This window comes from Lagenorhynchus albirostris, chromosome 20, assembly GCF_949774975.1.
Source record: "Lagenorhynchus albirostris chromosome 20, mLagAlb1.1, whole genome shotgun sequence".
Lineage (NCBI taxonomy): Eukaryota > Metazoa > Chordata > Mammalia > Artiodactyla > Delphinidae > Lagenorhynchus > Lagenorhynchus albirostris.
In genome coordinates, this window is record NC_083114.1 from 42976153 (window position 1) to 42989435 (window position 13283).

The following is a 13283-nucleotide window of genomic DNA, read 5'->3' on the forward strand; positions in this document are numbered from 1 at the left end:
TAGATTTTAAGTCCCTGAGGTGGAGCGGCCTGTGGCCAGGCATGGGGGCTTGATGCCATGAGTCTCACTGTCCCCAGGGAACCGTAAGCTGATGAAACCCTCATTCTATCAAAATCACAACATGACCTCTGCAACCATGCTTGAAAACAGAGTTCTACATATGTTGTCCTTCTCATCTTCTGACTTCAAATGTCAGAGGAGGATCTCAGCAAACCTACTACTGAGTTTTTTTTTTTTAATATTTATTTATTTTTGGCTGCGTTGGGTCTTTGTAGCTGTGCACGGGCTTTCTCTAGTTGCGGAGAGCAGCGGCTACTCTTCGTTGCAGTGCGCAGGCTTCTCATCGCGGTGGCTTCTCTTGCTGCGGAGCACGGGCTCTTGGTGCATGGGCTTCAGTAGTTGTGGCTCATGGGCTCTAGAGCTCAGACTCAGTAGTTGTGGCGCACGGGCTTTGTTGCTCTGTGGCATGTGGGATCTTCCCGGACCAGGGCTCAAACCCGTGTCCCCTGCACTGGCAGGCGGATTCTTAACCACTGTACCACGAGGGAAGCCCCTATTGCTGACCTCTTGATTAAAACGCTCATGGGGTCCCATTCTTCCTTTTCCCTTTAGAAGACATTAATCGCTCAGCTTTGGGACTCCAGGCCAGGAAAGACTGCTCTCTGCCCCAAGCTAGAGGCCTTCTGGGACTCTATCAACTGCTCACAAGGGGCAATGGTCCTTGACTGCCCCATGAGGAAAGGCTCTGGGTGATCAGGGCCTTTACTCTAAACCAACTTAATGGCCAGGTACCTCAGATTCTGGGTGCCAGGTGCCTTCCTCTCCCTTCCCCACTGTGCCCCACTCTCAGACTCCCCAGTCCCAGGCGGATCAGGGGACTGTACCGTTGAAATAGCTCGGCGTGTCGGTGGGCCGCCCCCGGGCCAGCACCATGTTCCAGCTGGAGCTGCGGGCCTCCGCCTGGCTGCCCCACGAGTGCACGCCGGAACTCAGGGTGTCCCGCGAGCTCTGAGAGGCCTTGGACGGGTTCTGAAACAGAAGTGGGCACAGACTCAGGCCCCCGGGCTCAGGGAGCCATCTCTGGCCTTGGTCTGATTTGGCGAGGAAGTGCCCATGTCCTAGGCTGGAGCGTGGCTCTCCTGAGCATTGGGGCTCAGCACAGGGCTGAGCTCCTGAGGGGCCCTTGGGCTGGAGGAGGGTGAACAGTAATTCTATGGGCACCAAAGCCAAGCCTTTCCCCTCACTATCCTAGTAGCCAAACCAGTCCCTAATTCCCGGGTGTGTTGGAGATGGACCGTCTCATTCTGAGAAACCAGGACCCCTGCCCCAGTGAGGACCCCTCCCAGAAGGAACGGGCACCCCTGTCACCTGCCCTTTACCCACTACTTGCACATGGCCCCTTCACTGGCCGGGCACAGAGCCACCTGCCCTGTGCCCCGGCTCCTGGCCCACGGCCGACTCACCTTCTCACTGTCATCTGACAGGGAGAGGCTGTCGACGCTGAGGCATGACAGGATTTGCTCCTGTTCCTCCAAAGAAAACGGCTGCGACAGGCTGTTCAGAAATAATTCTGCAGAGAAAGGCAGAAGACCTTGTGAAAGACTGGGAGGGTCCGGCTGTGCCGTCGGCGTTCTTCTGCACAGATTGCTGACCCTGGGGAAGAGGACGAAGCCCAGGCCTTGGTGCAGGGCCCAGGCCAGTGCTCAGGGACCTGGATGCCGTGGCTGCCCGTACCTATTTCCAGCTGTTGCAGCTCTTGCTCAGGGAAGGTTGCCTTCCGCTCTGGTGAGCTGGAGTTCTTGGCTGGGGCCGTATCCAGGGAGGACAGAGCCAGTGGTTCCCACGTCCCGGACTCTTCTTTGCCCCAGTGCAAGCTGGAAGACTTGTTCTGCTCTGGGGGCTCTGGGGGTGGAGGAGGCTGGAGCTTAGGGGCCCCGCCTGCTGCATCCTCAGCTGGCTGGGGCCCCGGGTCCCCTGGTGAGAGCTCCCCTGGCGACAGCTCCACTGGCGGGGCACGTAGGGTCTGGTGAGGGTGCCCTTGGCTTGACGGTGGGTGGGCTTGGAGTGGCGGCGGATGTCTTGGTTCTTTGTACTCTCCCCTCCAAGGGCTCCTCAGACCTCCCACTACAAAACAGAGAACACACGTGGTGAGGTGGAAATGGGCCAGGCCAGGTGGCCTTTCCTGAGCAGAAGAGGGCCAGAAGCGGGCAGTGAGAGTGGCCTTTTGCCCGGCCAGGACATGACTTCGGAGGGCAGTGTGTGGTCTCCAGAGGAGGCCTCTTCCATAAGATGGCCCTGATGATGGGACTACGACAGTATTTCTTTTATTCCATTTTCCTCCTAGGTAACAACTGCAAATTTAAAAATTACAGAATTGGCTCCAGAGAAGGACTTTGTTAATATTAATAGTAAAGAGAAGATTTAAAAATAGCTCTGGGGTAATGCCAACTCACAGTTCCCAGGCGAATGGGCCTCGCTGACCCTCCGTCTCTCTTACCCCTCCCTTCCCGATAGTCAGTGCTTCCTGAAGACACCATTCCTCTGGAGTGGAAGGCAATTCAGCCCTGGGGCCATTACAACTACCATCTAGGTTTGGCGTCAGGGGGCTCTGCAAGGTCTCTCTTCTGTTTTACTTATTCCCTTTTGTTCCCATAACCACTGTCTCTCCCTTGCCACCCCCTACCCCGCCCCCGGCTGATGTTCTCTTATGTTCAACATGTCATTTTCGGTTTGATCGAATTCTTGCAAAGCATGTGTTATTTTTATTTATCAATTTTTTTTAATACATTTATTTTATTTTTGGCTGCATTGGGTCTTTGTTGCTGCGCGTGGGCCTTTTCTCTAGTTGTGGCGAGCGGGGGCTACGCTCCGTTGCGGTGTGCGGGCTTCTCATTGCGGTGGCTTCTCTTGTTGCGGAGCACGGGCTCTAGGCGTGTGGGCTTCAGTAGGTGTGGCACGCGGGCTCAGCCGTTGTGGCTCGCAGGCTCTAGAGCGCAGGCTCAGTAGTTGTGGCACGCGGGCTCTAGAGTGCGGGCTCAGTAGTTGTGGCGCACAGGCTTAGATGCTCCGCGGCATGTGGGATCTTCCCGGACCAGGGCTCAAACCCACGTCCCCCGCATTGGCAGGCGGATTCTTAACCACTGCGCCACCAGGGAAGCCCTATTTATCAATTTTTAATTTCCAGAAAAGGCACTGTGTTCTAGGCCTTGCTCTGTTGGTCCTCTTTGCAGCCAGCACTGCGGCTTGAAGATCCAGCCAGGTTGCCCCGTGAGCAGAGTTGCTTTAATTGCTGTGAGCGCTGCGTGGAGCATCCTCCACCCCCCCCACCTTTGGCCTCTCCAAGCTCCCAGGGAGGGACACCCGACTCCCCTCCCACAAACGACACTGCAGCGTGCATCCGCAGGCGTGTCCCCTTATGGATCTGGGCAGAGTTTCTTTGGCGGTGCGCCCTGGAGTGGGGTGCTGGGTCCCGGGTCTGCAGACGTCTGCCGGAGTGCTGCCAGGTGCATTCCAGCAGAGCGCAAAGGCCACTGTCCCTCATCCCCACCAACACTTGGCGTGACACCAACTTCCTGATTTTCCCCACATAAATGGCTAGAAAGTGATACCTGGCTTTATTTCACATTCTCTGATACTGAGTTCAAGCCTCCCTTTATACGTTGTAACCCCTTGCCCCATCTCTGAGCACAGCCTCTGCATCAAGACACAGTACTAAGCACAGTACAAGGCACAGTACTAAGCACTTCGACTCACGTGACCTCAGTCTCCCTAACAAGCCTGAGGTTGGTGTCAGGCCCATGCTCTAGACGGGGGAACCAAGGCTCTGAGAGGCTGAGTACCTTGCTCTTGGCCACTACACGACCCCGCCACCTCTCTCGCCCCCTGCAGCCAGCATGGGGCTCTTACCATGCTGCAGCGCCAGGCTGACCTTCCCCCCCAGCTCTGCGGCAGACGCTCGGTGGACAGGCTCTTTCCTGAGCCCTTCCTGGATGGCCTGGGCTGTGAGGGGGGCACAGGAGGGCGGGATCTCCCTCACAGGCGGAGGCTCGCTGGCAATCTGGGGGTCAAAAGGCAACATATGAGGCCCGCCTCCCCGTCACTTCCTGGCCCCCGGCTTTCTGTTCTTGCTCCTCCCCACTCTCCCCTGCCCTGCTGTGCTGGGGTCGGTCACAAGGACCAGGGTGGCCTGGTCTAGAGTGAGGGCTGGGACTGTTCCAAGAAAAGGGAGGACAGCACAGAGCCGGGGGGTGAGGCACCCATGACCCCCAGGCCCAGCCTGTCAGGAGGCAGGCAGAGGTGGCCCGGGGTGTGGACGCAAGAGAGCCCTGAACCATGGACCCAAGAAGACCCCTCACCTAGGATCTGCCCTTGGACCCTCAGATTCCAGTAGCCAAGTATTTTAGTCAGGATCCCACACTTATGATGAGGCCTCTGCTTGCTCCCATCTGCCACTGAAGAGCGGCCCAAATGGGAGGCCACATCAAGCCTGCAGCCCGGGCCCCGCGGCCCTGCTGGCGGCCCCAGGCGCTGTCACGGACCTTGAGGCACAGCGGCCCTCGGAAGTACTGGGTCCAAGGGTGGCAGCCATTGAGCATGTGCAGCATCATGCAGCAGCTGCTCCAGACGTCCACCTTGGCGTCACAGGGCTTGCCCATCACCACCTCTGGCGCCATGTGGGTCTCTGTCCCGGGCATGTAGTCCCCTGAGAAGGTGAGGAGAGACAGAAGAGGCAACTGTGAACTCTGACGGGCAGAAGCCTCGGCAATGACCACCCGAGTCAATTCCTGAAACACCCTGACTGTCTCAGAGTACTTTAAACAGAGATAGAGCCTCCAGATCAAACTTGCTGGGGCTGGGCCAAGTCGGGGATCGTCCTGGGGACTAGGACAAAGAATGTATCATCCAAAACACGGGCTCTGCCCGTGGACCAAGCCCTTAAAGTGCTTTCCCAAAAGCGGGGAGGGGCCTAGACACTGGAAATTCGGTTGTAGAAGACTGATTAGTGGTATGATGTTCCTAACATGTAGGTTAAAAAAAAAAACAAAAAGGAAAAAGAAAACTTATATGCATAAAAGACTAGAAAGATTGATGCCAGATGTGAACAGTATTTTTTTCCAGCGGTTTGTAGTTTTGCTTAGCTTGACTTTCTGCAAAAGATATTAGAAAAGATATTTTTGTAATACGAAGAAAACACTAGAGTTATTTCAAAGTGGAGGGCAGGTGTCCATGTGCAATTTACATCTTCAGAATTACCAACAGTCCTTTAACAACAAAGAATCACTTCTAAAAGACTGTTTTTCCTTTGGTCAAAATGAAATAATTTTATGCTAATGCTATAAATAAAAAAGCAGGGTACAAAATCGTGTTACAATGGCCTTAACTATGTACGGAAAAAAAAAAAGACCTGGAGGGAATTATCTAAAATATTCATGATTATCTCTCTGGGCAAGAGGAATGGTGAGAATTCTTTTTTCCTCCCCTTCCATACCACTTCACACTGTAGTCACCAAATATTTTACAGTGGGTATGGATTATTTTGATAACTAGAAGAATGTAAGTTAAAAACAGGGATTTCTTCAGCTACTGAGCCCCAGCCCCTTGGTCAGCCTTCCCATTTTGCTTTCAGAAACTGTGCTCTCAGAGACACAGGAGGGCTGAGGTCGCAGGCTGGGAGCACAGCTCCCCAGGAAAGGCTGGACGAGAGGGGTGGAGCTCTGGGGGCTCTGAGGTAGGAGACCTGGGGACCTCGGGCGAGGCACCCAGCCCTTCTGTTCCCCACCCTGTATAACAGGAACAGCAGAAACAAGCACCTGATGTGCATCATTGCATTTAAGCCTAACAACAAAAGCCTCATAACCTAGGGCTGCTGTGGGGCTGAAGCATCCTGGTGGACCTAAAGTGCTCACATCTCTGATTGCCATTAAGGAAGTACAGAAGGCACATGGCTAATGCGTAGTAAAGGCTACTGGCTATTATCATTGTGGGGAGCGGTGGCGGGGAGGGGCGTACCTGTGAGCAAAGACTTCCCCAGGCCATCGGGTTGAAGGCACACAGCATGGCCAAAGTCGCAGAGGGCTGCGTGGCTCCCATCGCTGGACAGGAGCACATTGTCGGCTGCCAGGCCACCCCCGGGAAGAAGAGGAACAGGTGAGTCACCAAGGGCCCCGGCCCAATCTGCGCCTCCGGCGAGGCGACTTTCTGGCTGACCCTGCATGGCACCTGCTGCTTCTGATTAGTTTCATTAGTCATGGAGGGAGGGAGGAGGGAATCAGTTCAGCCTGGAGGCAGGCAGCAGGCAGGATCTCTGAGGGTGAGGGGACAGTGCCACTCAGCTCTGCTGTCCCCACCCTCCCCCAGTGGTCACCAGTGCGGTAGGAGCTTGATCTGCTGTTCTCTGTGGGCATCGCCCACTGGAAACTACAGTGCCAGGCTGAGGGCTGGGAGAACACACTTCCCCTTCCTACTGGAGCAGGCCCAGAAGACCTGGGAGGAAACCAGGCAGGGTGGGGTGAGGAAGGAGCCCCATGGGGACCAGGGCCACAGGCGCCCTGAGCCTTACCTTTCACATCTCCGTGTAGAATCCTTCGGGTATGGAGGTATTCCAGCCCTTCCAGAGCCTGGCCCAGGTAATAAAGGGCCCGGTCCTCCGGCAGGCAGCCCCTCTGCTTTATGAGCTGGCCCAGCGAGCCACCTAGGAGACCAATGGCTAGTCTTTACATGGGGCTTTTCCAGGCCTGCAAGCCAGCCAAGGGCAAGGGCCTTCGAAGGGCAGGTGGTAGAAAGCAGGCCTTTCTTGCTCATGTCACAGGGTCAAGAGAGTAAAAACGGATTGACTGGGCTTCCCTGGTGGCGCAGTGGTTGAGAGTCCGCCTGCCGATGCAGGGGACACGGGTTCGTGTCCCGGTCCGGGAGGATCCCACATGCCGCGGAGCGGCTGGGCCCGTGAGCCATGGCCGCTGAGCCTGCGCGTCTGGAGCCTGTGCTCCGCAACGGGAGAGGCCACAATAGTGAGAGGCTCACGTACCGCAAAAAAAACAAAACAAAAAACCGGACTGACTGGGGACGAGGGTCAACCTGGGCAAGACTCGGGGAAACACTTGGCTCTGAATGTGGAGGGAGAAGGAGCGGCGGCTGGCTCCTTACCTTCTAGAAGCTCCATGAAGATGTTGACCCAAGGACCTTCCTTCACAGCTCCATACAAAGGGACGATTCTGGGTGAGGTCAATCCCGCACATGCCATCAACTCCTCAGCCCGAAACACTTCAACTCGCACCTGGAAGGGCCCAGAGGTGGGTGTGAATCAGGGTGACGGACCAGGGCTGTTTCCCTGGCATCCTGTCAGGACCCTTGAAGCTCCCTGCACAGAGGCCGCTGATGTTCCCGGTGACAATTCTGAGGCCAGGCAGGGGCCCTAGTGGGCCTACTGGACCCTTAGAGACTAAACTGTGCCCCCTGGGGGTCGGGGTCAACGCCTAGCACTTGATGAAAGTTCTTCAGTGCTGATGCCTATGGAAATATAGTCACAAAAACTACAATCCTTATCCAGGCCCCTGGCATGCTGCCCACCCTCAGAGATCTGCCAAACACAGAACTTTCTTTTCCCCAGCCCAAATGTCTGGACAGTTTCTAGGTCATGGGACATTTTCTGTATCAACATCCACTTCTACTCCTAAGATGCTGGGCTTCTGTAGCCAGAGTGGATGCGGCCAAGATTCTGCCTCTGTCAGTGCCCCTGGACCCTCAGCATCCTTCTCAGCACTTACTATTTGCTCATAATTATCTGCCTTTTCCCCTGAGGGCTAAAGTGTCCATGTGGATGGGGTAGTGCTTGTTTACTCTGTTTGCAGCTGTTTCCCCAGAATCTGGGCATAGGAGAGGATTCTCCTGTGGGGAGGGGTTTGGCCAAGGCTCCTCTTACAGGGGACTGGCAGGCCAGGGACCACCCACTCCTTTCTGCAGGGACCAGCATGACATGGAGGGAAGAAATAGGCCTTGGATACAAACATCCTGGGCTGAGACCCTGGCTCGGCCATTTCCAAAGGTAGATCACTTCCCCCAAGCTATGTGTCTCCACATGTGAACGGTGGGGACAGTGGCATCAGCTCCAGGGTGGGTCGAGTGGGGGTCTGGAGGGGTGATAACCAGCACCAGGCCTGGCAACTAGTGGGTGCTCAGGAAATGCCAGTTCCCCGCCTCCTCCCTCCAGCTCAAATAAGAGCAGCTTACTAAATGCTTACACTTGCTAACAGAGACTTGTCCTTTCCGGCTGCAGCTGGTTCTCATGTTAGCCCTGAGAAGCACCACCAGGGGGCACGAGTGGTAACAAAACCAGCCTGGAAGCCGTCAGTCAGGGCCTCTGGCAGTTTTCTTCTGAGACCTGCGGACTTGTGCAGCTTTTGGACTTTAGCCTATCAGTGGAAAATGTCCCTCTTCTGGTTACTTGCAGAATATCTGGTTTGGTTAATCAACTCACATGAACTTTGACTCCCTTTGACTCAGTGTTTCCAGCTCTGAACCTGAGTTGGAACTAATTCGCCAACCGGACTGGTATTAGCAAACGTCTTTAACCCTACTGTTCCCGAACTGTGGGGTGAAGCGCCCTGGGGCACCGCAGAGAACTTGGAAGGGGGCTACAGGGTATTCTGCATTTGAGGGAAACAGCAACGATTGACATCTGGGGACACCACACAAACTACTAGCGTGAGACAGTTCAGTTTCAACGATCGAACTGCATTCTTTTGATGATATATCTTTATGAAGCTAGGTTTTTGGAGGTTGTTGTGACAGAAAGGTACTTCAGGGGGATGATGTGGAGCAGGAAATGAAAGTAACGGTGTCCAATGATTTCTGAGTTGGAGAAGTTGTGCCTGCCCAACAAGGCATGCATCCCGTTAGTAAGTAACGCTTGTTTAAGAGCAAAATTTATCTCTCAGTTTATGTGTGTTGTTATTCAAATGGCTACTAGGTTATTAGGATAAAGACTTATTATTTGACCCAATTATTTAATAAATGGAACTGGTCAGTACTTGTTTTGGCCTGGAGCACCTTGAAAAAATGACTGAGACATTAAGGGTTGTGAACCAAGGAAGTCTGGGAGCCTCGGCTTTAACTGTGAAGAAATCCGTAAGTCCTCTGGAGTGTCCCAGGAATATTAAAACCCTTCCCAACCACCCAGATCAGAGGGGGTTGGAAGGGACACTTCAAAACACAAGGCGCGTTAGAAGTCTGGGCCAGCCCCAGGGAGAGCAGGCTGAAAGGGCGGTCCCAAGGGAGAAATGACGGCCTCCTGGTCCAGGCCAGCTGCCCGTCCGGCCACCTCTCCTCCCTGGACTTCAGTGTCCGCGTCTGTCAAGTGAAGGCTGGACTCTGATGAGGATGTTAATTAATGAGGACTAATATTTAATGCCCACTTAACACGTGCCAGGTACTGTGCTCAGCACTTCATAAGCATTAGTCGTTTACATCTTACGATAGCCTAGGAGGTGATATCATCTCATTTTACAGACAAGGAAGCTGAAGACTGGACCAGTAATCTGCTCAAGGTCACTGGATATAAAGTAGCAAAGCTGGGATTTTGGTGGGGGAAGCCTGACTCCAGAGCTCCCAGCTACCCCACCTCGCTGAAGGCCCTTCCAGGTATATTAGCTTTTACATCTGGGACGTTTTTACCTACGTTCAGGCACGCGCCTACCCAGGTGGAAACATGGTCAGCAATCACCTAACTGCCAAATCCACAAGCCCCTTCCCTCTGCTTAACTGCCGGCACGCTTTACACTGCGGATCGCTTTTTCCTTCTTGAAACTTTCCCTCTTGTTTTCTTTAGTATTCGTATCCATTTTATTTCATCGGTAAAAAAGGGAGTAACAGCAACTCTAATAAGTTCTTTTAAAGATCCCAGGAACATAAATATGTGAAGGTGACTCACACAGTATTGGGCACCTAGCTTTCCGCCTTATTTCGCCATCACCATCGAGATATTCTCCCCTCGGTCCTTGTTCTGATTTCCTTCTCAACACTTGTCCCGGCTGACTTCACCATGTCCCCGGCTGATGGCTGCTTCTACCACCGTTACACCATGTAAGTGTCCACCCCCCATTACAATCTGAGCTCCTTCAGGTCAGGCGTGTGGATTCCACACCTCTGTCTCCCTGGCACAGCGTCTGGCACAGAACAGGTGCTTGGTAACAACAGCTGGCTGGACTTGGCCAAGGCCACACTACCCCAGATCAGGGCAGAGGCAAAAGGAGGCTCCCAGAACTCCATGCTCGAGCCAGATGTTCTCAAACGCACAGTTCTTAACCCTCTTTGAGCCACAGACCCCTTTGAAAATCTAATAAATAAAAAATGTGTGTGTGTCCACACTTGCCACACACATACACACTTTAGAATAAAGTTCCAGGAATTCATGGATCTTATGACTTCATCCACTGACTAGGTTAAGAACTTACACACTGGCTGTTAAAAAGCACTGGACAGGGCTTCCCTGGTGGCGCAGTGGTTGAGAGTCCGCCTGCCGATGCAGGGGACGCGGGTTCGTGCCCCGGTCCCGGAGGATCCCACATGCTGCGAAGCGGCTGGGCCCGTGAGCCATGGCCGCTGAGCCTGCGCATCCGGAGCCTGTGCTCCGCAACGGGAGAGGCCACAACGGTGAGAGGCCCGCGTACCGCAAAAAAAAAAAAAAAACAAAAAAAAAAACAACAAAGCACTGGACAGATGTATATGTACCGATAAGGAAATCTATCCATGATACACTATTACATGAAAAAACATGGTACAGAACAACAAATGAGTGCAATCTCATTTCAATAAAAGAAACAACTACATGTTTATATATGCATAACAAGTCTAAAAAAGATTTATGTCAAAGGCAACAGAGGGACTTCTGCTTTTTGGGTATCATTCTTTTACAATGAGCCTCAATTAATTTGAAATTAAAAGTAAGCTCAAACAAAACCCTAACCCCACCCCCACCCCCAAACCCTACATTAAGCCCTGGACTTGTGACCAATCAACATCTGACCAGGGGCCATGAATGTTCTAGAAGGAGGGCCAATGGGGTGCTGATGTCACCACAGGATACTCCACATCCTGGATCCTCCCTAGGGAGCGTCAGAGGGTGTGCAGACTTGCTCTGACCCCCTGTGCGGCTTGACCTCTGATCCTTGGTCCCCACCCTCCACCCCTACCCGCTAGCAGGGAACTGTTTCTGAGATCTTCCAGCTGAAATCGCTAAAGGACACTACTGCCTCCCCTACCCCGCTGCCCTGGAGAGAAAGGAGGGGTGGTCTGCCCGACCAAAGGCAGCTGTGTGAGCTGCCAAAAGCCAGCCCCGCTAAGATCCTGGATGGGGGAGGCGGAGCTCTGAGAAGGGCTGGCTCTGGGGGGCTGGGGCAGCAGCTCTGGGGCTGGCAAGTCCGTGCCTTGTGCCTGGAGCTTGTCCGACTGCCTTGGGGAGGTGAGAAATGGAGTCTCTGTCCTCTTCTACTATATTAGGGTTGTTTACCTTGTTGCCTGGGACTCTGAGAACCTCAGCAGGGGAACAGCTGAGGAGCCTGGTGACTAAGCTCCCCAGCATGGGCGCTCATCTCCAGGACACTTCACACTCTCTTGCCCTCCTCCCACCCGCCTCTCAGGAGGAACAGCTGAGCCTTCTCCGGTGGCCTGGGGAGGGGACTGCAGCTGAGGAGGTCAGGCACGTGGCCTTGGCATCCCAGCGAAAGATGATGACCCGTGCTGGCAAGAACTAAGCACGTGTTTTGGCCGGTGGGGGTGGGCAGGGGTGGAGCTGGCTTATTTGACACAGTAGGTCTGAAGCTTGGGGTAATACCTACGGATAGTCCCCTCTCTCATCCCATCACCCCGAGGCCCAAACTTTAGAACTCTAACACCTGGTCACACACAAGCCAGGGAAGCCAGGTTTACTCACAACACAATCTGTAGCATCGCCCCTTAAAGTCACAGGCACCCAAGACGGTGGCGGCAGCAGTGTCTACTCCGCGTGGGATGCACCTGCCTGGGCTGGCTGTTTGGTCCCTTTCCTTTTGGGGATCAGAGTGTCCTTGACAAAAGCCATTTGAAAGCAAGGTCCATCTCTGAATTAGCTTATTTCACGCTGCCCAAGGGCCAAGGAAATGGCCCATGGAAATGTTTCTGATTTCCACCTTAGGAAGTCCTTGGTGCTAGCCCTCAGGCTGAGTTGGGGTCAAGGACAAGGTGGCTTCTAGTCAAGGTGAGAGGAGAGGAGGAGAAATGGTATCTGAAGGAGAGCACGACTGACACCCTCAAGGACTGCTAGGCCTGGGCAGTGTGATCTGACAGAAGGAGGCCTCAGTTCCAGGCCCAGCTGTGCAGCTGTGGGCAAGGTGCAGACCCTCTCTGGTCTCCAGTTCTAACATCAGTGAGACGAGGGAGTGGGAGAGGTGACTCAGGCCTCTGCCTCTAATCAAAATCCTAGAAGCATGAGTCTTCCTCCCCTGTCCCTTCCCGAAGAGAGGTTCAAAGCCAAACTCTACAGTCGGACAAGCCTGGGGCTTCTTGCTAAGTCTCGTTTCCTCATGTCCATCTCGCAGGACCTAGCACCTCCGGCCGACAGGGGGCAGAGCCCAAACTCAAGTCAGATCTGACTCCCAAGGTGCACAGCCTCTGTCGGGAAGCACCTGTTAGGTGGAGGCTATGCTCTTGCTATTACCTTCTGGTCCACTATGTAGTTTAGGGGTTTCAGCTCAACATGAATTTCATGACAATCCAACCATCTTCCAGGTTTTGATGTGCTCTAGGGGCCTGGCATCAGGAGTGGCCCAGGCTGCGTGCACACTCTCATGCTCCCTCACATACACACACACCAAGTGTGGCACCCAGGCGGGGACACATGACCTGGACTGTCCCCTTCCAGCTCCAGCTGACCCAGGGCAGCCAGGATAGCCAGACGCCGTTAAAGAGTCAGGCCCACGGCCTCCCTGTGCTAACCCTGAAAGGAAGCAGAGGGAACGCGACAGGGCTCCTGTCCGCCTTCCTTCCTCAGCCCCGGAGCCCGGCATACCTTTTTGACGGCACACTGGAAGCCGGTTTGCTTGTCCTCCATCCTGTGGACCTCTCCAAAGGAGCCTCTGCCCAGGCAGGGCTGGCGCGTGGCCCAATGGATGTCCTCTCGGTACTCATAATCCACCGGCTTGAGTTTCTGGGGTTGGCGGGAGACAGAGGCCGGTTTCAGTGGCCAGGGCAGTGGAGGGACGAAGGGTTACAGTGAGGAAGGCTCTCCAACTGGTGGCCCTTGCCAGGCTGCT

At 54.3% G+C, this 13283-nt stretch overlaps 1 protein-coding gene across 4 annotated transcripts in view; it reads right to left on the minus strand.

The window, feature by feature from the left end:
* Nucleotides 1–13283, minus strand: part of MAP3K14 (mitogen-activated protein kinase kinase kinase 14) — a 43030-nt gene that overhangs the window by 2391 nt on the left and 27356 nt on the right. For all 4 annotated transcript variants that reach the window (XM_060135559.1, XM_060135558.1, XM_060135561.1 and 1 more), the window contains 9 exons: nucleotides 13040–13177; nucleotides 7144–7273; nucleotides 6560–6691; nucleotides 6010–6114; nucleotides 4539–4702; nucleotides 3907–4057; nucleotides 1735–2124; nucleotides 1464–1570; nucleotides 885–1029 (listed from right to left, as the gene is read on the minus strand). In XM_060135559.1, the coding sequence (XP_059991542.1) occupies nucleotides 885–1029; nucleotides 1464–1570; nucleotides 1735–2124; nucleotides 3907–4057; nucleotides 4539–4702; nucleotides 6010–6114; nucleotides 6560–6691; nucleotides 7144–7273; nucleotides 13040–13177 (1462 nt within the window). The remainder of the gene's footprint in view (nucleotides 1–884; nucleotides 1030–1463; nucleotides 1571–1734; nucleotides 2125–3906; nucleotides 4058–4538; nucleotides 4703–6009; nucleotides 6115–6559; nucleotides 6692–7143; nucleotides 7274–13039; nucleotides 13178–13283) is intronic.